Below are 23,949 nucleotides of genomic sequence, written 5' to 3' on the forward strand. Positions count from 1 at the left end.
GAATAGCCTTAATTTCTCAGAACAAGAATAGACTGACGAGTTTCAGAAGAACATTTTTTGTTTCTGGACATTGTGAGCGTGTAATCGACCCCACAAATGCTGATGCTCCAGATACTCAACTAGTCTAAAGAAGGCCAGTTTTATTGCTTCAGAACAACAGTTCTCAGCTGTGCTAACATAAATTGAAAAAGGGTTTTGTAATGATCAATTAGCCTTTTAAAATGATAAACTTGGATTAGATAACACAATCGTGCCATTGGAACACAGGAGTGATGGTTGCGGATAAAAAACAAGGACATTTCTAAATGACCCCAAAGTTTGGAATAGTAGTGTATATGTGATCGTTTTCAATGTAATCAAGGTGTGAAATATTTGTAATGTAACACACCACACACACACACACACACACACACACACACACACCACACACACACACACACACACACACACACACACACACACACACACCACACACACACACACACCACACACACACACACACACACATGTTTAACAAGCTTCCATTCCCAATGTCATCAGGGGATTTATGGCTGATTGAAGATTAAATCATGAACCCTGTTATGATCAACCCTGTTACTTTATTTGGCACTTAATAAGATTATATTTTTTTTACCTCTTAAGTTGAACATGTGCTCTTTAAGACAGAATGTTAAAATGAGATGAAATCAACCTTTTTTAACCTAGTTATACTTCTCAAAAGGCACCGAATTGGTGGAATGACCCAGCGGCCTTTCACATACAAGATGCAAGAAAAGATACTGTTTCAGTGGAAACTACAATATAAAAAGGAGAATGATAGTGTGTGTGCAATTATACTCAGAAAAGAGTGAAGGTGAAATAGTGTGAGAAGTAGGAAATATGGTGACATACAGAGTGAGAGGGAAAGAAATCATTCAGATGACAAGCGATTCTATGAGACACTGGAGTGGGAGGGTGGGAGAAGGGGGTGAGGAGGTTTGACACTGATGTAAGGGTGAGAAGCGGTGGGGAGGTTTGACACAGAGCGTGAGGGGTGAAGAAGGGGTGGGGAGGTTTGACACAGAGCGTGAGGGGTGAAGAAGGGGTGGGGAGTTTGACACAGGAGCGTGAAGAGGTGGAGAAGGGTGGGGAGGTTGACACTGAGCGGTGAGGGTGGAGAGGGGGTGGGGAGGTTTGACATGGAGCGTGAGGGTGGAGAAGGGGTGGGAGGTTTGACACTGATTGTGAGGGGTGAGAAGGGGTGGGGAGGTTTGACACAGAGCGTGAGGGGTGGAGAAGGTGGGGAGGTTTGACACTGATTGTGAGGGGTGGAGAAGGGGTGGGGAGGTTTGACACCAGAGCGTGAGGGGTGGAGAAGGGTGGGGAGGTTTGACACTGATTGTGAGGGGTGGAGAAGGGTGGGGAGGTTTGACACGGAGCGTGAGGGTGGAGAAGGGGTGGGGAGGTTTGACACGGAGCCGTGAGGGGGGGAGAAGGGGTGGGGAGCGTTTGACACGGAGCTTGAGGGGTGGAGAAGGGGTGGGGAGGGTTGACAGGTAGGTAAAATGGAAAGATACGTTGTGTAACGTGTTACTTGGCAACGTAACCAATAATTCCACTGTGCCTCGAGGTCTCTGTAGAGGGGCATGTATTTCAGACTAACCTTTCTGCCCTGCTGCTCCCTCCTTCTCTCTCTCTTCCTCTCACACTCCCTCTCTTCTCACTGTGAGAGGAGCTGGTTGCTCTAAAAGGGAAACAGCTTCTCTCCTCTGACACGAGTGGTTCCTCTGACAGGGATATGAACAGGGAAATAGCTTCTCTCCTCTGACACAAGTGGTTGTGTTATGTTACCAGACTCATTAACTCTCATTTGGGTTTACAAAGATATAGTCCACCTGGATCCTTTAAACTGGCAGCAAAAAGCTTTCGATCCATACCATCCTTGAGGCTGAAATATGAGATCAAAGAAAGACCAAGGCACCGTACCAACTGAGATTCAGAAGAGCTGCTAGGTGCTTTAAGATCGCCACACGTTGGAATCAGGACGTGAGTCAACAACAACCGTACGTGTGAATGAATGAGAATGGTAAAGGCACTTGTTCAAGCTTGCTTGAGGTTGCTGTGGATTCTCACCTTGGCAAAGTGTAAGATCCCAGGTAAGGATAAGATCTCTCTCGCCTCTTTGAAAGGTAGTAGTGCATGAATTGTCAGGAGAGGGTCAAGGCAGGGCATTGGATGTCTTTAATGTGACTATGCTGACCCTCTGAGTGAGGAAACAAATAATCTGAGTACTGTATGTCTTTTGAATACTTACTTCTCATCTCATCTTAAAATACATGTCTGTCTATTTGTTCATGGAACAGGAGCTTTTTGCATTTTGTGTTCCTTTTACTGCACAACAAACCGTATTTCCTCTTGGAAAAACTAGACAGGCATCTGAAAAATAACAATTTTTTTGTGGTTGGACTGTCTCCTTGCCACCCTAAAGGAAGGAGGTTTTCCACAAGACAAATCCAGTGTAACGCAATGGTTAAGAGATGATGGTTTGCCAGCAGTTTTGTGAATATAAACAACAATTCCTATACAACATAAGTTACATATTGTCAGTGTACTGTCCCTCTAACTTGCCTTTGAAGTCTCTGAGGATTTATGATGTGAAAACATCCAAGCCAATGCTGAGCCTCCCTTGCTTTGCATGTGGAAATATGTGGTCCAGATGTGTTCTCTCTGAGGAATCCAGTGGCCCACGACGTCTGTAACGGCTGGCCCTCCACACAGCTCTGTTTGTTCTGTCTGGAAGACTACGGAGACCGGGTCCCGCTGTCCTGTCCAGTGTTTAGACTGGCAAGACCTAACTGGGACCCAGGTCAACTGTCTCTCCTGCACAGGAGGCTGCTGAGGGGAGAACGGCTTATAATAATGGCCGGAACGAAGGAAATGGAATGGCATCAAATATCTGGAAACAATGTGTTTGATGTATTTGTTACCATTCCACTAATTCCGCTCCAGTCATTGCTACAAGCCCATTCTGCCCAATTAGGGTGTCACCAACCTCCTGTGCTCTCCTGTTTGGGATGTTGCAGAGAATATGAAAGAAGTCTACTGAGGAGAGGCTCACAGTCTCACTGGGACATCTCTGACTCTTCACACGCAGACCTTTATATATATAGATATATATTACCCAAATACCTTATATTCATAATTCTCTACTAGCCTAGGCTACTGCTTACAGAGAGGGCAAATATATGGTCTATCAACTGATCATAGTGAATGTAGTTGATATCAACCAGATAACTAGTTAGCTAGCTAGCTGTTTGATATGCTGTTGTAACAATTTAACTACTCTTTACCTGTGATTGGAGTTTGTCCTGCTGCTAACATCTGCTTTGTAGGCCTACTTAAAAACAGTCCAATTGAACTCTTCCCTGCCCCTGGAAGTGAGAGACGACATACAACTCAAAAAGTAGCCAGTGTGCCACTACTCATACTACTGCGGTAGCTTCTGCTCTGCTCGCAGCTTCGCAGCTTCTGCTCGCAGCTTCTGCTCACCGAGCTTCTGCTCACAGCTTCTGCTCGCATGTGGGAGGGGGGATTTCACCCCCAAAATGTTATTAGCTAGTTGGATGGGCAAGTCTTCACAGAACAGGAGAGAAATTGTCAAAAAGTAAAATAAAAATGTAATGATAAAAAAATGCTACCAATCTGAAAGTGCACTTTTCTCATAGGAGGGCAAAAGTGCAGGTGCTCAGGTACTCCTAGAGCCCTATCTCTGCATGGGCCTGTCATGCACTATATTTGACTCTGAGTTGGTGCCCTGTCTATGAAGGACTTCACTGACGCTATCGTTGTTATTTTGATAGTAAAAAGCCCATATATTCCCTTGTCAACATGGATGTCACCTTTACCCATTTACAGTGCAACATATTGTTGTGTAACCACATTTTGTGCACAACAAATGACTGAAAAAGCCACATGTTGAGAATAGGCTGTGTGATTACCAGTTTCAAGGGTATTATCTAATACTTATCCAGTCAAACCCTGCATTTAACTCAACAATTGTAATGTATGGCCTATCATGTTTGGCTTTAGGAATGCACCATAACCATATGGTGCTGGACCTCACTCTGTAGCGTGCGGGGGTTAAAATGTTGGGGTTGGGTAAGACAAAACGTAGGAAATGCGTCAGAGTTGTGGACAAACGCAACCTATAGCAAGATGGAAAGAGGGGGAGAAAGGTTGACTGATGTGTTTAATGCAGGACACTTCATATGAGTTATATTGACAGAGAAAGTACGTACTGCACATTATTTCTAACGTGTGTAGGTGGAAAGAGAAAGATATTGAGAAAAAAAGGTGACATTTCCCAAACTGTCATCTCTCTACTTTTACCCTAGATGCCCACGTGACATGCATATTCTCTGAAGACTGTGTGCTGCCCTGCAATTTCAAACCCAGTGGGAATGAGATCATCCGCTGGTACCTCCACAAAGTGCTCCTCCTCAGCCAATCCCAGCAGGGTGGGGACCAGCCTCCCCAGGACCACCGTACCAGGACGTACCTGCTCCAGGACCAGCTCTCCCGGGGCATCGCCTCGCTACACCTCAGCCAGTGTGGCATCAAGGACCGAGGCCGCTACAGGTGTCTGGTCAACAGCACTCTGGGACAACAGGAGTCCTTTGTCATCATGAAAGTGGAGGGTTAGTAGTCTCGCTGCGGCTTGTATCGAGGCTAGATTATGTAGCTGAGTATCCACTTCACATGTCAAATGCTTTCACTGTAGCTTGTGGTGAAATGCCCTCTGTGTCATGAAGGTTAAAAGATGTGAATCAACCAGCTGCAGCTGTATTTGAYCTGTTAGACCTAGAGCCAAATGGCTAAATTGATATCAAGCCAAGAGTAGAGAATTTGCTCTTGTTATTGGTTTTGTGACCTTGCTGTACATAAACATTTTAAAGGGTTTTTGCTCTCAAATTCAGTTTGTAGTGAAACCACTCAAGGTTGTTACTCTCTAATCCTGGCTATCTCTTTTTGTTATTTCAGCTCCCATCAAGATGGTTACTATGGAGAAGAGTATGAACAGAGAGATTCAGTGCCTGTCCAAGGACATCTTTCCCGCTCCCCGTGTGCAGTGGTCCACTCTGCCCCCGAAAGACAACCTGAGACCCATCACCCATATGGGACCCAACGCTGAAGGCCTCTACTCCTTTCAGAGCACGCTGAGAATGTTTGAAAATACCCTCACCTACATCTGCAGCGTTAACTCCACATATGGATCACAGTCATGGAGGAGCTCACTGCAAGAAAGAGGTACGTCATAACCAGCATTTAATCTCTCTCTTCTCCTCCCTTTTTCTCTCTCTCTCTCTCTCTCTCTCTCTCTCTCTCTCTCTTCTCTCTCTCTCTCTCTCTCTCTCTCTCTCTCTCTCTCTCTCTCTCTCTCTCTCTCTCTCTCTCTCTCTCTCTCTCTCTCTCTCTCTCTCTCTCTCTCTCTCTCTCTTCTCTCCTCTCTCTCTCTCTCTCTCCTCTCTCTGCTCTCTCTCTCCTCTCTCTCTCTCTCTCTCTCTCTCTCTCTCTCTCTCTCTCTCATTTTGCAGATGCATAGTCTATAGTTGAGTAATTCTTATAAAAACAGTGACAAACTGCTGTGAGTGACTGTTATGATGACTAAGTGCAGAGCCAGAGAAAAATCCACAACATTTTTTTTGACAAATTTATATGCGGGAGCTCTCAACACCCAGTCAGACTTGGTTAGATTGAATTCAGTGTCACACACTGCCCTCTGGAGTTTAAGAGAGTGACTACAACGGTAAGGCCCCAAAAGGACAATGATATTTAGACATATTTATGGCTCACAGTCCATAAAAGTATTTAATCACCAGGGTTGATTGGAGAGGCGGGGCAAGAGCTGTCCATACCCTGCATTGCTCCACAGAACCTCCAGAACTTCTCCCTCACCTGGACATTCAGCAGAACCAATGACCCCACAGTCATKCTCAGCTACGACAGCAGAACCAGACGGACCTCCAACCTCTGGGAGGGCCGTGCTGGACTGGAGCAGGACCAGGTTCTGGCGGGAGATGGATCCCTCCTTCTTCACAACCCAGAGAGTCGGGAACAAACAGGAACATACACCTGTACATTCACAGGCTTCCAGAGCAGACACGTGGTCCAAACCCAGGTCAACATCAGGTCAAGATCCCAGTTACCAGTGACAGGTGCATAAACATTAATCCTTCATCTTAAATAACTATACTGTACTATTTTTTTATAGTATACAGTATGAGCTTATTATACACACAAGGTTATTGAAGATAGGTGTTCACATAATTTCATAATCCTGCATTTTTCACATGTTTACCTTGTCCAACCATCTAGAAAAGATGCCAAAGACTACAGACCAGGCTGAGCGTACAGGGGGAAGTCACTTCCAAATGTTGGTGATTGTTGTAGTAGTTGCAGTGGTGGTTGCAGCAGTAATAACAGCACTACTACTGTATAGAAAACTACAAGGTAAGTGTAGCCTTCTTGCAGTCAAATTACCAAATCGCCCTCTAGTGGCCTCATGGGTAGAACGTTATTAATATTTTTCATAATTTCCTATTAATCAACATTATTTCCATGTCAATCGGTTTTGTTATATTTCAGTCTTCTGCTATGTATATAAAGTGAAATTTTGGGATGCAAACTCAAAATGTCATACATTTCAACTCTATATCTGACATGGTACAGGGGTCCTCTTTTTTTGCCCATAACCATGTGTTGTTTCAAAGTAGATTTGTTTAAGACCAAGTAACACTGTGTGACCCTGATTTAGCCCACCGCAGTAAAAGGATAAAGACAGAACTAGGGTTGCTAGTTACTAGAAACTTTCGACGTTTACCAGTAAATTACCAGAATTTTGGTACCATTCAAGGATTTTATGTAATCTATCACAAGACATCTAGTGACCCTTTTGGGTACTTCAGATTATCACAGGTATCTGTAATAATATCTGGCCCTTTGTGTGGCCTTATCACATGTAAAATAGTTGAGGTGAGGCAACACAGGCTGAAATAGTTTTGCATCTACCTCTGTATTTTGAGATTTTTGAGTATTTTGGTCCTTTAATACTAGCATTTTCAAAAAGTAAACATAAAAATATATTTTTTTGACTTTTTTAAAATTTGCTTTTTCATACTACCGTCATCAAAATGTCCGGATTTGTYACCACATTCAAATAGACATACAGTGCCTTCGGACAGTATTCAGACTTTTTCCACATCTTGTTACGTTACAGCCTTATTCTAGAATGAATTCAATTWAAAAAATCCTCATCAATCTACACACAATACCCCATTATGACAAAGCAAAAACAGGTTTTTAGACATATTTGCTAATTTATAAAAGAACAACAAATGAAACATTTACAGAGTACTTTGCACCTTTGGCAGCGATTACAGCCTCGAGTATTCTTGGGTATCACGCTACAAGCTTGGCACACCTGTATTTGGGGAGTTTCTTCCATTCTTCTCTGCAGATCCTCTAAACCTCTGTTTGGTTGGATGGGGAACGTTGCTGCACAGCTATTTTCAGGTCTCTCTAGAAATGTTTGATCGGGTTCAAGTCCGGGCTCTGGCTAGGCCACTCAATGACATTCAGAGACAAGTCTGGGCTCTGGCTGTCAGCTTAGGGTCGTTGTCCTGTTGGAAGGTGAACCTTCACCCCAGTCTAAGGTCCTGAGTGCTCTGGAGCAGATTTTCATCAAGGATCTCTCTGTACTTTGCTCCGTTCATCATTACCTCGATCCTGACTAGTCCCTGACCCAGTTCCTGCCGCTGAAAAACATTCCCACAGCATGATGCTGCCACCTAAATGCTTCACCGTAGAGATGGTGCCAAGTTTCCTGCAGGCGTGACGCTTGGCATTCAGGCCAAAGAGTTCAATCTTGTTTTCATCAGACCAGACAATCTTGTTTCTCATGGTCTGAGAGTTCTTTAGGTGCCTTTTGGCAAACTCCAAGTGGGCTGGTATGTGCTTTTTACTGAGGAGTGTCTTCCATCTGGCCACTCTACCATAAAGGCCTGATTGGTGGAGTACTTCAGAGATCGTTGTCTTTCTGGAAGGTTCTCCCATCTCCACAGTGGAACTCTGGAGCTCTGTCAGAGTGACCATCGGGTTCTTGGTCACCTCCCTGACCAAGGCCCTTCTCCCCTGATTGCTCAGTTTGGCCGGGCAGCCAGCTCAAGGAAGAGTCTTGGTGGTTCTAACCTTCTTCCATCTAAGAATGATGGAGGCCACTGTGTTTGTTCTTGGGGACCTTCAATGCTGCAGACATTTTTTGGTACCCTTCTCCAGATCTGTGCCTCGACACAATCCTGTCTCTGAGCTCTACAGACAATTCCTCATGGCTTGGTTTTTGCTCTGACATGCACTGTGTGCCTTTCCAAATCATGTCCAATCAATTGAACTTACCACAGTTGAACTCCAATCAAGGATGATCACTGGAAACGGGATGCACCTGAGCTCAATTTCGAGTCTCGTAGCAAAGGGTCTGAATAAATATGTAAATAAGATATTTCAGTTTTTTAAACCTGTTTTCCCTTTGTCATTATGGGGTATTGTGATGTCATTATGGGGTATTGTGATGTCATTGTGGGGTATTGTGATGTCATTATGGGGTATTGGGTGTAGATTGGTGAGGATTTGTTTTATTTAATTCATTTTAGAATAAGGCTGTGACATAACAAAATGTGGAAAAAGTCAAGGGGTCTGAATACTTTCCGAAGGCACTGTAAATCCCTAATTTCATACACCATTTAAAAGCCCATTTCATAGAGAATGTTACAAACTGGACTATATGTAGTAACTTACTTTGAAGAGATTGTGATTGGGTCTAAATAGGCATTTGGCGATTTTTAGGCTAAATTCAGTGTCCTTGTCTTTAACTGCCATTTCCCGAAAGTCAGACTCTTCCCACATGCCAACACATTGTTCTCAGACTTAAAATGTTATGTGGTTATCTTTAGATATATTCCCCAGACTTGTATCGGGGAAATTGTTGATGTATTCTAACTTTTATTCTAGATCATATTTTCTTTGGAAATATGCGCAAAAATGCAGTTTACGTACATATCTTTAGTATTTTACAGAAATAAATATGAAAAGGTATATATACACAATCTGCTCTACAGAAGTCCGGTCCTGGAGTGTCTTAACAAAATGAAACCCAAATATTAAGGCTGACTTTATCCAGTTTCCAGAAAAATAGATTTGCGGTATATACAAATATGTGCATATTTCAAGTTTAAAAGTGTATTTGCCATGTGCACAGAATACAACAGGTGTAAAACAGTACAGTGAAATTCTTACCTTGATAATAATAGAAAATAGAATAAAAAATAAAAGTATGAATAAAAACCACACAAGAACTATGATGTGAGTTAAAGAAACACGAGAATGCAAATGCTGCATATACAGGCCAGTGCCAGTGCCTTATTTAATGTGCAGGGGTACTGGACTGGTTGAGGTAGGTTTATACATAACAAGTGACTGGTAGTAGGATATACATGTAAACAGGGCTGGAAAGTGACTGGTTGCAGGAATATATAAATAATTATGGTAATGCTGTATACTAGTGTTAATATATACATGTAAACAGGAGTAATAGTGACCAGTAGCAGGATAAATAGATAAATACTTATGGTAATCAATAATAAATTTAGCATCAGCGTATGTTGTGTCTCAGTGGGTAGAGACCTGTGGATGGGCATAGAGTCAGTTTGGATAGTCTGTGGGAGAGAGAGAGCAGTAGTTGTTAGCCAGAAGCAGGAGGCAGAAGCTGTTTACGAGTCTGTTTGTCTGAGCCTTGATGCACCGGTATCGAGTATGGAGAACAGTCCATGTCTTGGATGGCTGGAGTCTTTGGCAATATTTCAGGCCTTTCTCAGACACCGCCTGGCATGTACGTCCTGGAAGGCTGGGAGCTCGCCCCCCAGTGATGCGCTGGGCCGTCCCTCTGTAGGGCCTTCCGGTTGTTGGCGATGATATCTCATGTAATGAGATGTCACTGCATTTGCATATTTTTATACTATATTTCAGAAAAGTTATAATACAAAAATTATAATATTGGTGTGTATATTCAACTGGTAAAAGTTAATTGTGATATGATTAAGGAAAAATAAAAGTTAGATAGGGTGTGGTGCCTCGCCTTCAATAAATAATAGAATGACAAACATTATCTTAAATATATATCCACAGCGACACAGTTAGTGCCTTCATTTTAAGGTAGCTAGTGTAACGGATGTGAAATGGCTAGCTAGTTAGCGGTGGTACGCGCTAATAGCCTTTCAATCGGTTACGTCACTTGCTCTGAAACCTAGAATTAGTGGTTCCCCTTGCTCTGCAAGGGCTGCGGCTTTTGTGGAGCGATGGGTAACGACGCTTCGTGGGTGACTGTTGTTGATGTGTGCAGAGGGTCCCTGGTTCGCGAGGGGACGGTCTAAAGTTATTCTGTTACACTAGGTGAGACAACCACATATCTATCACAGTCATAGTAAGTAACATTTTCCTCAATAAAGTAGCTATCAGGAAAGTCAGTGCTGGTAAGAAAAGACAAGCGTGAAGAATACCTGAGAGTAAATGATTCACTTCAGAGCACCATGCATTCTGTACTCATACTGAGGTGACAATGAATGAAGTGATGCCTCATTTTTACTCCTTAGCCAACCAACAGCTGGCTGGTGGGACCACTGTGGAGGACACAGAGATGCAGCCAACAGAAACTAGTAAGTATTCTTTATCAATTGTCAGGACTCCTCATTATATGGCCTTTGTGCTTTTGTCCTATTATAATCAAATCCATTTATCAGATTTATACCATTCTGCAAGGGCAAAACAAAAATGGCTTGTGTAACCTTCAGCCCAGATACCGTTAGCCTTTACAGCATTCATAAAACTCCAACTCTTCTATCACTCTTGAATGAATTTAGCTACTAAAAGTCTTATTTATTCAAGTATGGTTGAAGTACACTGGTTATAAATAATGCAGTCTTTAGAGTTATTACTTTATTGGCTAATATCTACTGCCCTGCCTCACTGATTGGCCTCTCCATCTCTCCCTCACAGTTAAGACAGATGATTCACCAATGGATAACTGCCAGCTGACAGAAGACCACAACAATAGCTATAATAAGCTCTGACTGACAAGCAGGTTAGTGCTATCCGGGATCCTTGGGAGTTGGGATGTCCTTACCCTAACCCTTACCGTAACCATTTTAAATGTCAACTTCAATGGGGTAGGGACGTCCCAAGGATCCAGGATAGCAAAGACCCTGACAAGCCTTTCTAGATGAGTCATACTGTTCCTAATCACAGACCTGAAGTCATCAATCAAGCATTCCTTTGTAGCTTGACTCACAACTCACATTTTTTGCTTCAGGGAGAAAATTCGACCACAGAGATGTATTCCAGGGATTTAATTGGAGAGTGCTGTTCTACAATGGAGCACATCTGTGTTCTAGACAATTGAATAACTGTACAGTCTTCATAATTTACATTAAAGTTGTGAATACAGTGTATTTTGTAGCAGTTGTAGTTGTAGTTGTCAACTCTGAACTGCCTTATACCATTCTAAGGTATCGAATTACAGTACTGTAACAGAAATAGACACTGCCTAAGGTATCGAATGACAGTACTGTAACAGAAATAGACACTGCTGTGCTGTATGTAATGGAGCGTGACATTTTCGTCCTGAATTTAATCTTTCATTTTTAAAACGCTGACGCTGAAATGGTAGGTTTTGTGTGAAATTTAACGTGTGATGGAACTATATTTTGGTTAATACTGGTTATGCTGCACCTTTGAGTAGACCTGCACTTAATTTTTGTTGTGAAAAGATACACAAGCATGAACACGTACGTCTTCAAATGGCATGGATTTTCTGACATTTGCTTTATACTGTAACAGTAAAGGTTTTATAGGCATAGAAAGTGTTCTCCCTCATTCAACGGTCTCTACAAAACCACACCCATACAGTGCATTCAGAAAGTATTCACACCCCTTGACTTTACTTTTTCCACATTTTGTTGTGTTACAGCCTGAATTTTTTTTATTGATAKAATTCAGATTTTTTTTGTTACTGGCCTACACACAATACCCCATAATGTCAAAGTGCAATTATGTTTTTCAAAATGTTTACTAATCAATTTAAATGAAAAAGTGAAATGTCTTGAGTCAATAAGTWTTCAACCCCTTTGTTATGGCAAGCCTAAATAAGTACAGGAATAGAAATGTGCTTAACAAGTCATATAATAAGTTGCATGAACTCACTCTGTGTGCAATAAGCATTATACAACGGGTTAAAACCGCATTCCAACCTGTGTCTATTCCACATGTTACCACCAGTTAATTCTATGACATTGAAATGCTCATTTACTCTGTTCCATCTGACTMCGCAATCCACTGTCTCATCAGCTCAGCCAGGCAATTTATGTACTAGGTCTACACTGTAAAAAGCATCTAGACATTATTTCCCCTTTCTTTTAGAATAACATTTGGTTTTCAACAGCAGAAATTTGTAATAACCTTGCTGTTTGTCTGTCCTACATTTGCAACATTGTTTCAATATTGAAATTCGAGGTGAATAAACTATAAAAGGAAAATAAATGGCTAGAATTTACACTTTGTTAAATATTTCATGAAATGTTGTTTTTAGGAAAGGGGTCTCCCCCCCCGACAGTTACCCCGGTAGAAGATTATGGAATAGGGTTACACACAAGTGTGTTAAAATCCATTTAATCAGTTTTATTTAGAAATTCTTTAAGTAATACTTAAAAGCTATGTCTAGTTGTCTTATTTTAATTATTTWAATAAAATATGGGGGGAAATGGTGTTGCACATATCACCATTAATATCTGCCCTATGAGGAGATATGATGTAAAGTCCCTCTTTTTAACTCARCTGCACATTCATTTTCTTTCTTATTTATTCATTGTTCCTTTTCCATACAATCCATTATGTACAATTGCACTAAATATTATTTTAATAATGCAAGATTTTATATCCCAGCAGTCTTTAAAATGACATTCAGGAGCAAAAGGTATTCAATAGTTATTTTTAATTCTGTAACGTTCGTCCAAGGAGGAGCAAGTATCAGACCAAAGCGCAGCGTGGTTTGAATACATACTATCGTTTATTAAACGAAGACGAAAAAACACTTGAACAAACTACAAAACAATAAACGACGTGAACAGACCTGAACTTGAGAACATATAAAACATGAACGCACGAGCACGAGCGAGCGAGCGAGCAAACGAACGAAACAAGTACCGTGTGGCGAACAGACACAGACACAGACACAGACACACACAGACACAGACACAGACACAGACCACAGAACAGACACAGACACAAGACACAGACACAGACACAGACACAGCAGACACAGACAGACACAGACACAGACACAGACACAGACACAGCAACAATCACCCACAAACAACCAGTGAAAACAGCCTACCTTAATATGGCTCCCAATCAGAGACAATGACAAACACCTGTCTCTGATTGAGAACCATATTAGGCCAAACGAACAAACCTAAACATAGAAACAAATAACATAGACTGCCCACCCCAACTCACGCCCTGAKCATACTAAATAAATACAAAACAAGGGAAATAAGGTCAGGAATGTGACAAATTCATACAAAAAATGGTGATTGGAATATAATATTGGAATGGAATATAACTAATAACATTAAATAACATTGGAATATAACATTTAATAACAAACACTTTTAACTGTGTATTATTGATGTGGCAACGTTCTTATGCTCTGCCATTGTGCAATTCAAATTTATACATAGGTCACAAATAAAGCTATTCCCAGTAAAATTGGAGCACAACTCATGAGCCCACCTCCCGCACTGCTCACATCTAATCCAGTCCCCACCTGTGACTGAAAACAGAACTGAAAAGTTCTCTCTTAAAAACGTAGCAAGCCATCTAGCTATATGACATCACATGCTGTGTTAAATAGCTAAAAGGCTATAAAGTAACTAACTTATCTAATCAATATATATTAGTATTTATTTTTTATGAATGTTTTACAAATGTTAGAATTTTTCTTCCACTCTGACATAGAGTATTTTGTGTAGATCGTTGACAAAGAAATTGCAATTAAATCCATTTTAATCCCACTTTGTAACACAAGAAAATGTAGATAAAGTAAAGGGGTGTGAATACGTTCTGAAGGCGCCGTATCTTCAACTACATCACTGTCTTATGATGTTGAAAGCATAGCATGAGAAGATGATAATATATTTAGAGATTTTGAAAATGTTGTACACTAATATTTTCCCCTCTACTCTTAGATGTGTGAATGGTTGAATACTTGTAAAGGAAACAAGGGAATAACAGGGTCAATTACATTTCTACTCATCTTGTTATTTACCCTGCAACTGGCTGGAAATGTAACTTCGGGTAAGAATACTAGATATATTTATTATCAGAAATGTTTGACTGCAATAAAATAACATTACCTCTGGAATCCAAACAGCTATTAAAGAATATCTAGGCATTTCTATTTTTCATGTCTTTCCTCCCAGTCTCTCTGGTGAAATGTCTCTACTCTGAGGACTGTGTGCTGACATGCAGCTTCAAACCAAATGAAGAAGAGGTGGTTCACTGGTATAAACAACAAATATGCGTCCATAGCTACTACTATCAAAGTGACCAGTTACAACTGCAGAATGGACATTTCAGTGGAAGGACCTCTTTGTTCAAAGACCAGCTTGTTCATGGAAATGCATCGCTCCTACTAAAGAGGGTAGATGTTTCAGATGAGGGCCTATATAAGTGTTACACCAGCACCTTGACGGTTAACAAGGAAACCTTTGTGGATGTTAAGGTGGAAGGTTAGTTCCTGCTGTTGCTGTGTGAAAGTATTGGGACAGTGACACATTTGTTGTTGTTTTGGCTCTGTACTKCAGCACTTTGGATTTGAAATGATACAATGACTATGATGTTAAAGTGCCGACTGTCAGCTTTAATTTTAGGGTATTTTCATCCATATCGGGTGAACCGTTTAGAAATTATAGCATTTTTTGTACATAGTCCCCACATTTTAGGGGACCAAAAGTATTGGGACAAAGTCACTTATATGTGTATTAAAGTAGTCAAAAGTTAAGTATTTGGTACCATATTCATAGCACACAATGACTAAATCAAGCTTGTGACTCTACACATTGGTTGGATGAATTTTAAGTTTGTTTTGGTTATGTTTCAGTGCCCAATAGAAATTAATGGGAAATAATGTATTGTGTCATTTTGGAGTCACTTTTATTGTAAATAAGAATATAATGTTTTTTAACACTTCTATATTAATGTGGATGCTACCATGACTACGGATAATCCTGCATTAATTGTGAATAATGATGAGTTAGAAAGTTAGATGCGAAAGTTAAAGCCCCCCCCCAAAAAAAATGCTAACCTCTTGTAAAGGTGAGAGGTTATAATTTCTTGGGAGTATGATCTTTGTGTGTCTGTAACTTTCTCACTCATCATTATTCACGATTCATTCAGGATTATCTGTAATCATGGTAGCATCCACAAGTGTTTAGAAGCATATTATTTTCTTATTTACAATAAAAGTGACTCCAAAATGACACAATACATTATTTACCATTCATTTCAATGGGGCACAACATATCTATATATTTTTMGTCTTTTATTTTTAACCTTTATTTAACTAGGCAAGTCAGTTAAGAACAAATTCATATTTACAATGACGGCCTACCAAAAGGCAAAAAGCCACCTGCGGGGACGGGGCTGGGATTTAAAAAATAATAATAAATAAATATTATATATAAATAAAGGACAAAACACACATCACGACAAGAGAGACAACACAACACTACATCAAGAGAGACCTAAGACAATAACATAGCAAGGCAGCAACACATGACAACACAGCATGGTAGCAACACAACATGACAACAACATGGTAGCAACACAACATGGTAGCAGCACAACAAGGTACAAACATTATTGGGCACAGACAACAGCACAAAGGGCAAGAAGGTAGAGACAACAATACATCACACGAAGCAGCCACAAGTGTCAGTAAGAGTGTCCATGATTGAGTCTTTGAATGAAGAGATTGAGAAAACACTGTCCAGTTTGAGTATTTGTTGCAGCATGTTCCAGTCGCTAGCTGCAGCGAACTGAAAAGAGGAGCAACCCAGGGATGTGTGTGCTTTGGGGACCTTTAACAGAATGTGACTGGCAGAACGGGTGTTGTATGTGGAGGATGAGGGCTGCAGTAGATATCTCAGATAGGGGGGAGTGAGGCCTAAGAGGGTTTTATAAATAAGCATCAACCAGTGGGTCTTGCGACGGGTATACAGAGATGACCAGTTTACAGAGGAGTATAGATTGCAGTGATGTGTCCTATAAGGAGCATTGGTGGCAAATCTGATGGTCGAATGGTAAAGAACATCTAGCCACTTGAGAGCAACCTTACCTGCAATCTTTAAATGATGTCTCCGTAATCTAGCATGGGTAGGATGGTCATCTGAATCAGGGTTAGTTTGGCAGCTGGGGTGAAAGAGGAGCAATTACGATAGAGGAAGCCAAGTCTAGATTTAACTTTAGCCTGCAGAAGGACAGTGTACCATCTAGCAATACTCCCAAGTACTTGTATGAGGTGACTACCTCAAGCTCTAAACCCTCAGAGGTAGTAATCACACCTGTTGGGAGAGGTTAATGGTAGATAAAGCTTGTTGGACACTAAGAAAGCTTTGTTGTAGAGCATATAACACAAAATCCAGGGAGGGGCCAGCTGAGTATAAGACCGTATCATCTGCATATAGATGGATGAGAGAGCTTCCTACTGCCTGAGCTATGTTGTTGATGTAAATTGAGAAGAGCATGGGGCCTAGGATTGAGCCTTGGGGTACTCCCTTGGTGGCAGGCAGTGGCTGAGACAGCAGATTTTCTGGCTTTATACACTGCACTCTTTGAGAGAGGTAGTTAGCAACTAGGCCAAAGACCCCTCAGAGACACCAATACTCCTTAGCCGGCCCACAAGAATGAAATGGTCAACCGAATCAAAAGCTTTGGCCAAGTCAATAAAAATAGCAGCACAACATTGCTTAGAATCAAGGGCAATGGTGACATCATTTAGTACCTTTTAAGGTTGCAGTGACACATCCATAACCTGAGCGGAAACCAGATTGCATACCAGAGAGAATACTATAGACATCAAGAAAGCCAGTCAGTTGATTATTGACAAGTTTTTCCAACACTTTTGATAAACAAGGCAAAATAGAAATAGGCCTATAACAGTTTGGATCAGCTTGATCTCCCCCTTTAAATAAAGGACAAACCGAGGCTGCCTTCCAAGCAATGGGAACCTCCCCAGAGAGYAGAGACAGGTTAATGAGGTRGGAGATAGGTTTGGGGATTATAGGGGCAGCAACCTTAAAGAAGAAAGTGTCTYAACCATCTGACCCAGATGTTTGTATTTTTGGGGTCAGGTTTCAGAAGCTCCTTTAATACCTTGGACTCAGTGACTGCCTGCAGGGATAAACTTTGTAGCGGGGCAGTGGAAAAAGAGGGAGAAGCATCGGGGATAGTTGCATTAGAAGGGGTGGGAGATGAGGAAATGTGAACGGGCAAGGAGGCATGGCTGAGTCATATAGGAATCCTGACTTAATGAAGTGGTGATGAAAGAGCTCAGCCATGTGCTTCTTGTCAGTAACAACCCCYTCAACTTTAAGGGACATGGGCAGCTATGAGGAGGAGGGTTTATTCGCCAGGTCTTTAACTGTTTTCAAGAACTTCTTGGTGTTAGACCCACCGAGAGAGAACTGCTCCTTAAAGTAACTAACTTTGGCCGTATAGCCTCAGTGCACTTTTTTTTCATTTGCCTGAACAAGAGCCTGAATTTGCGTGTGCCGAGGCTTTCGCCAAATGCAACTCTTGAGGTGGAGTAACTCTGCAAGATCACAGTCGAACCAGGGGCTGAACCTGAACCTTTTAATTCTCATTTTCTTTATGGGGGCGTGTTTGTTAACAATACCACAGAAAATATAAAATAAAAAGGTCCAAGCGTCTTCGACAGAGGGGATCAAGCTGATTCTATACCATTATACAGAGGCCAGTTCACGAAGGAAGGCTTGCTCATTAAAGTTTTTTTAGCAAGCGTCTATGACAAATCAGGACAGATCGTTTCACTGAGCAGCCATTACGAACACAGGCTGTAAAACAGTGATCACTAAGGTCATTACAGAAAACACCAGACTGATACCTATCAGGATTATTTGTGAGGATAACATCAAGAAGAGTAGCCTTTTCTGGGTGTTTGGAGTCATACCTTGTGGGATTGGTAATAATCTGAGAAAGATTTAGGGAGTCCCATTACTTTAGGACTTGGTCAGGTGGTTTAAGCATGTCCCAGTTTAGGTCACCTAGCAGGACAAATTCAGACTTAYTGTAAGGGGCCAGGAGAGAGCTTAGGGCAGGTACTGTACAGGCCGGGGCTCATGGAGGACGATAGCACCCAGCAACAGTCAATAAAGAGCTATTTGAAAGTTTAATACTTAAAACAAGCAAATCAAATTGTTTGGGGACAGACTTGGTGGAGACAACCGAGCACTGAAGGTGATCCTTGGTAAAGATTGCCACTCCCCTACCTTTGGAAGATCTGTCTTGCTGAAAAAGGTTATAACCAGAAAGGTTAACATCAGTATTCAAAACACTCTTCCTTAACCATGTCTCAGTAATGACCAACACGTCTGGATTGGAGTTGTGAACCCACACTTTCAATTGACCCATTTTAGGTAATAAGCTTCAAGTGTTAACGTACAGAAAACCCAGGCTTTTACATGAGCAGAAATCAGTGAAGCAGATATCAGAAAGTCAGAAAATAATCTGAAACAATCAAACAAACAGAAAATGCACCTAACAAGTGTGTAGAGTCAGAAGCTTTATGTCGTCATTGCGTGCTATGAATATGGAACCAAATACTTAACTTTGACTACTTTAATACGTTAAGTACACTAAAATGGGGACTATGTACAAAAAGTGCTGTAATTTCTAAACGTTTCGTCCGATATGGATGAAAATACCCTCAAATTATTGTATCATTTCAAATCCAAAATGCTGAAGTACAGAGCCAAAACAACAACAAATGTGTCACTGTCCCAATACTTTTGAAGCTCACTAAGTGTTCATTAAGTGGTGCTTTGTTTCGTCAGGCTAATTAATAGGTCCAATGCAGCCGTTTTTGTATCAATATCAGATATTTTCTGGGTAACAATTAAGTCCCTTACGGTTATTTATTTAAATTAAAATGGTCAACAAGAAACAAAAACAGCTTCTTAGCAAAGAGCAATTTCTCAAGGAAGAATTTTGCTAGTACTGTTTGGGTGTGGTCTGAGTGAGGAGGGGAAAACAGAAAACTATCGGTTATTGGCAGAGAGTTTTGGAACTCATTCTTTTGGTCTATTAAAGGAAAATCCCACCACAAAAACTATCTTTCATTAGTCCATTGTTGATATAGTCCCATTTTGTTTGCATGTCAACAAGCAAATTTCAAGATGCCTAACTTTCAAAGTACAGAAATACAGCCAGTATGGTGCATGTTGCATCATTGGGGCGGCAGGGTAGCCTAGTGGTTAGAGCATTGGACTAGTAACTGAAAGGTTGCAAGTTCAAATCCCTGAGCTGACAAGGTACAAATCTGTCGTTCTGCCCCTGAACAGGCAGTTAACCCACTGTTCCTAGGCCATCATTGAAAATAAGAATMTYTTCTTAACTGACTTGCCTAGTTAAATAAAAAAATAAGATGCAAAACGCAGCATCATACAATGCAAAATGTACKTTCTGCATTTTGAAAGTTAACTAGTCAGAACTAGGAAACAATGACATTTCTCACTTGCTGATTCTTTGAACACGGCACATGTTTAACTACAGCTAGTAAGTCAGACATTTCTGAGTTTCCAAGTTCTGACCAGCGCATGATATATTGGATCTTGAAAACTTGATTGATGACATGCAAAACATTCACCAGGAAGGCCAAAACTCAACCCCAGGCTGAAATGTCTGTATTTTCAAACAGCTCTTATACTAAAATGTCATGATCATAATTTTGACAATTTCACAGTATTATTCCAACCTCATAGTGTGTAAATATACACTACATGACCAAAAGTATGTGGACATCTGCTCGTCGAACATCTCATTCCAAAATCATGGACATTAATATTAAGTTGATCCCCCCTTTGCTGTATAACAACRTCCACTCTTCTGGGAAGYCGTTCTACTAGATATTAGAACATTGCTGCGGGGACTTGCTTCCATTCAGCCACAAGAGCATTAGTGAGGRCGGGCACTGATGTTGGGCTATTAGGCCTGGCTCGCAGTCGGCGTTCCAATTCATCCCAAAGGTGTTCGATGGGGTTGAGGTCAGGGCTCTATGCAGGCCAGTCAAGTTCTTCCACGCCGATCTCAACAAACAATTTCTGTATGGACCTCGCTTTGTGCACGGGGGCATTGCAATGCTGAAACATTTCAACCTGTTGCCAAAAGGTTGGAATCACATAATCGTCTAGAACGTCATTGTATGCTGTAGCATTAACATTTCCCTTCACTGGAACTAAGGAGCCCGAACCATGAAAAACAGCCCCAGACCATTATCCCTCCTCCACCAAACTTTACAGTTGGAGCTATGCATTGGGGCAGGTAGCGTGCTCCTGGCATCCGCCAAACCCAGATGTGTCGGTCGGACTGCCAGATGGGGAAGCGTGATTTATCACTCCAGAGAATGCGTTTCCATTGCTCCAGAGTCCAATGGCGGCAAGCTTTACACCACTCAAGCCAACGCTTGGCATTGCGCATTGTGATCTTATGCTTGTGTGCGGCTGCTCGGCTATGGAAACCCATTTCATGAATGTCCAGACAAACAGTTCTTGTGCTGARGTTGTTTCCAGAGGCAGTTTGGAACCTGGTAGTGTTGCAACAGAGGACAGATGATTTTAAAGCACTAAAGCATTCGGCGGTCCCATTCTGTGAGCTTTTGTGGCCTACCACTTCGCGGCTGAGCCGTTGTTGCTCCCAGACATTTCCACTTCAAAATAACAGCACTTACAGTTGACCGGGGCAGCTCTAGCAGGGTAGACATTTGGTGAACTGACTTGTTGGAAAGGTGGCATCCTATGACGTTGCTACATTGAAAGTCACTGAGCTCTTCAGTACGGGCCATTCTACTGGCAATGTTTGTCTATGGAGATTGTATGACGGTGTGCTCAATTTTAAATACTTATCAGCAACGGGTGTGGCTGAAATAGCCGAATCCACTAATTTGAAGGGGTGTCCACATACTTTTGGTGATGTATTGTATACAAAACACAGGAAAATCACTTTTTTTTGTCTGCACTGGGCCTTAAACTATTGTGACAATTTATTGAACACTTATTTCTTTTTTTGCAGCTCTCATTCAGTCAGTGAGAATGGAGATGACTGGGGAGGTGATCTCCTGTTCATCTCAGAACATCTATCCTGCCCCTGAGGTGGCATGGTCCACAGACCCATTGTCTGGCCCAGAAACACTACAGAACTCCACCGTCAAAAGCCTAGACTCCAAGGGTCTGTACATAGTGGAGAGCACAGTGAGGATCTTGGGTAATGTCTCTGACCACGCCTACTTCTGCTCTGTCATCTCTGCAGACAAGGCCCAGGTGTGGACCACCTCCATAAAGAAGACAGGTATTCAGATCTTTCACCCATTTATCAAAGTCCACCATAACAATATAAAGGCCAAAAAAGTTGGACAAAACCAGCCAGTCACACTTTGGGTGAATGTGTCTCTATTTCAGAGGAATTGATTGGAGAGGCAGGGCGAGAGCTGTCCATACCCTGCATCGCTCCACAGAACCTCCAGAACTTCTCCCTCACCTGGACCTTCACCAGAACCAATGATACCACAGTAATCCTCATCTATGACAGCAGAACCAGACTGACCTCCAACCTCTGGGAGGACCTTGCTGGATTGGAGCAGGACCAGGTTCTGATGAGTAAAGGATCCCTCCTTCTTCACAACCCAGAGAGTGAGGAACAAACAGGAACATACACCTGTACATTCACAGGCTTCCAGAGGAGACACATGGTGCAAACCCAGGTCAACATCACAGCCAGACGACCCACTGCAGGTAACATGTAGGAGGAACAATCAAAGATATGGAGGATGAATATCAAAAGTAAAATGACCATGATATTTCCAATTACAGGTGTAACCAACGTGATGGCTGATCACATGCTGTGGCTGATTCCTGCAGTGTCAACACTTCTGTGGCAGTCCCTGTGGAACTATATACACTGAGTATACCGAACATTAGGAACACCTTCCTTTTTCCCTCAGAACAGCCTCAATTCGTCGGGGGATGGACTCTACAAGGTGTCGAAAGCATTCTACAGGGATGCTGGCCCATGTTGACTCCAATGCTTCCCACAGTTGTGTCAAGTTGGCTGGATGTCCTTTGGGTGATGGACCATTCTTGATACACACGGGAAACTGTTGAACGTGAAAAACCTAGCAGCGCGGCAGTGCTTAACACAAACCGGTGAGCCTGGCACCTACTATCATACCCCGTTCAAAGATTTWAAAAATCCTTATTTAACCTGTCTCCTCCCCTTCATCTAGACAGACTTAAGTGGATTTAACAAGTGAAGTCAATAAGGGATTATAGCTTTCACCTGGATTCAAATGTCATGGAAAGAGCAGGTGTTCTTAATGTTTTGTATACTCAGTGCATAAATGAATAATATATTTGTGGAGTGATTTCACATGGATGAATTTACACTTTGGGAGAGGGGTTAGATGCCAGCAATATTTTTTACATGGTCAACAATGGCCAGACACACACTTACTCTCAGGCACAGTTTTATGGCACAAGTTGTATGGTTGATTAGTCTGTGAACTCAATTACTGTGGCCTGGCTTAATGGAGTAATGTGTAATGAAGCAGACAGCAGGAGGTTGGCCTGGGTGGTGTGCAGGTTAACAACTGCATGAATAGTTGTACAAAGTGTACACCACAGGCGGCCGGTGGCACCTAAATTGGGGAGGACGGGCTTATAGTAATGGCTGGAACGGCATCAACGGAATGGTATCGAGCACATCAAATACATGGTTTCCGTGTGGTTGATACCATTCCATTAACTCCATTCCAGCCATTATTATGAGCCGTTCTTCCCTCAGCAGCCTCCTGTAACCAAGTCTGCAAGGACAATGAAAATAGTATATTCTGAATGAGGAGAGGGTGGAGAACAATTAGCTTTTTTTAATTGAAATCCTAATAAAAAAGTAAAAATATAAAACTAACTTTACCTCAGTGCCAAACCGAAACATAAAAACAACCATCTGAGCAAAGTAAGTTCAAATGTAATTTTATTCAATATTCTGGCTTTCAATGTACATTTACACAATTTTGCACACAAATGTTTCAGGCTGTATATACCAATTACTTATGTATTAAAGCCTGATTAATCAGACTAACCTAATGACTACTCATGGTTAGGCAGGTTAAAGTTTTACTTGCTTGGTTAATATGTCCTTGTTTCATCAATGTAACAGCCACTTTGACATGGATTCACACAGAACAGCTCATTACACACACCACACACACACACACACACACACACACACACACACACACACACACACACACACACACACACACACACACACACACACACACACACACAACACACACACAATACTAAACAGATACAGACTAGAATCTGAACACAGACCCTCTGCGATGGCACTGACACATGGATCGGCCACTGTGCTCCTGATCTTTCTGTGGACATTGTCTATGACTGACTCCAAAGGTACAGTATTACTTGACCTCCTCTGTCTCTCTCATAATATATGATATATATATATATATATATATATATATATTTATTTTAGGGGAGAACTGTCTGATCT

The 23,949-nt window shown here is 41.6% G+C and overlaps 2 protein-coding genes across 6 annotated transcripts; both read left to right on the forward strand.

Annotated features, from left to right (window-relative positions):
- Positions 1–1,659: 1,659 nt before the first annotated feature.
- LOC111964265 (CD276 antigen homolog) lies at positions 1,660–13,494 on the forward strand. 2 transcript variants are annotated; one of them, XM_023988093.2, is made up of 8 exons: positions 1,660–2,135; positions 4,374–4,676; positions 5,020–5,286; positions 5,859–6,194; positions 6,355–6,489; positions 10,680–10,742; positions 11,083–11,167; positions 11,396–13,494. In XM_023988093.2, exons 1-7 carry the CDS (start codon positions 2,057–2,059, stop codon positions 11,154–11,156), a joined length of 1,257 nt encoding a protein of 418 aa, XP_023843861.1. In that variant the 5' UTR covers positions 1,660–2,056; the 3' UTR covers positions 11,157–11,167; positions 11,396–13,494. The 2 variants fall into 2 exon arrangements, with proteins under 2 accessions (XP_023843861.1, XP_023843860.1); XM_023988092.2 differs by having other exon boundaries at positions 1,661–2,135; positions 11,083–13,494.
- Positions 11,659–23,547, forward strand: LOC111964266 (HERV-H LTR-associating protein 2). Of its 4 annotated transcripts, XM_023988094.3 has the most exons (6): positions 11,659–11,748; positions 14,328–14,436; positions 14,562–14,870; positions 21,448–21,723; positions 21,834–22,166; positions 22,245–23,547. In XM_023988094.3, the coding sequence occupies exons 1-6, from the start codon at positions 11,746–11,748 to the stop codon at positions 22,334–22,336; spliced, it is 1,122 nt and encodes a 373-aa protein (XP_023843862.1). In that variant the 5' UTR covers positions 11,659–11,745; the 3' UTR covers positions 22,337–23,547. The 4 variants fall into 4 exon arrangements, with proteins under 4 accessions (XP_023843862.1, XP_070299781.1, XP_070299782.1 ...); XM_070443680.1 differs by lacking the exon at positions 14,562–14,870; XM_070443678.1 differs by lacking the exon at positions 11,659–11,748 and having other exon boundaries at positions 14,351–14,436; positions 14,531–14,870.
- Positions 23,548–23,949: the final 402 nt, after the last annotated feature.

Source organism: Salvelinus sp. IW2-2015, linkage group LG5 (assembly GCF_002910315.2).
Source record: "Salvelinus sp. IW2-2015 linkage group LG5, ASM291031v2, whole genome shotgun sequence".
Lineage (NCBI taxonomy): Eukaryota > Metazoa > Chordata > Actinopteri > Salmoniformes > Salmonidae > Salvelinus > Salvelinus sp. IW2-2015.

Coding starts and splice junctions, on each gene's coding strand:
- LOC111964266 (XM_023988094.3), top strand. Junction 21,724..21,833: donor CACCTCCATAAAGAAGACAG/GTATTCAGATCT, acceptor TCTCTATTTCAG/AGGAATTGATTGGAGAGGCA. Junction 22,167..22,244: donor AGCCAGACGACCCACTGCAG/GTAACATGTAGG, acceptor TTCCAATTACAG/GTGTAACCAACGTGATGGCT.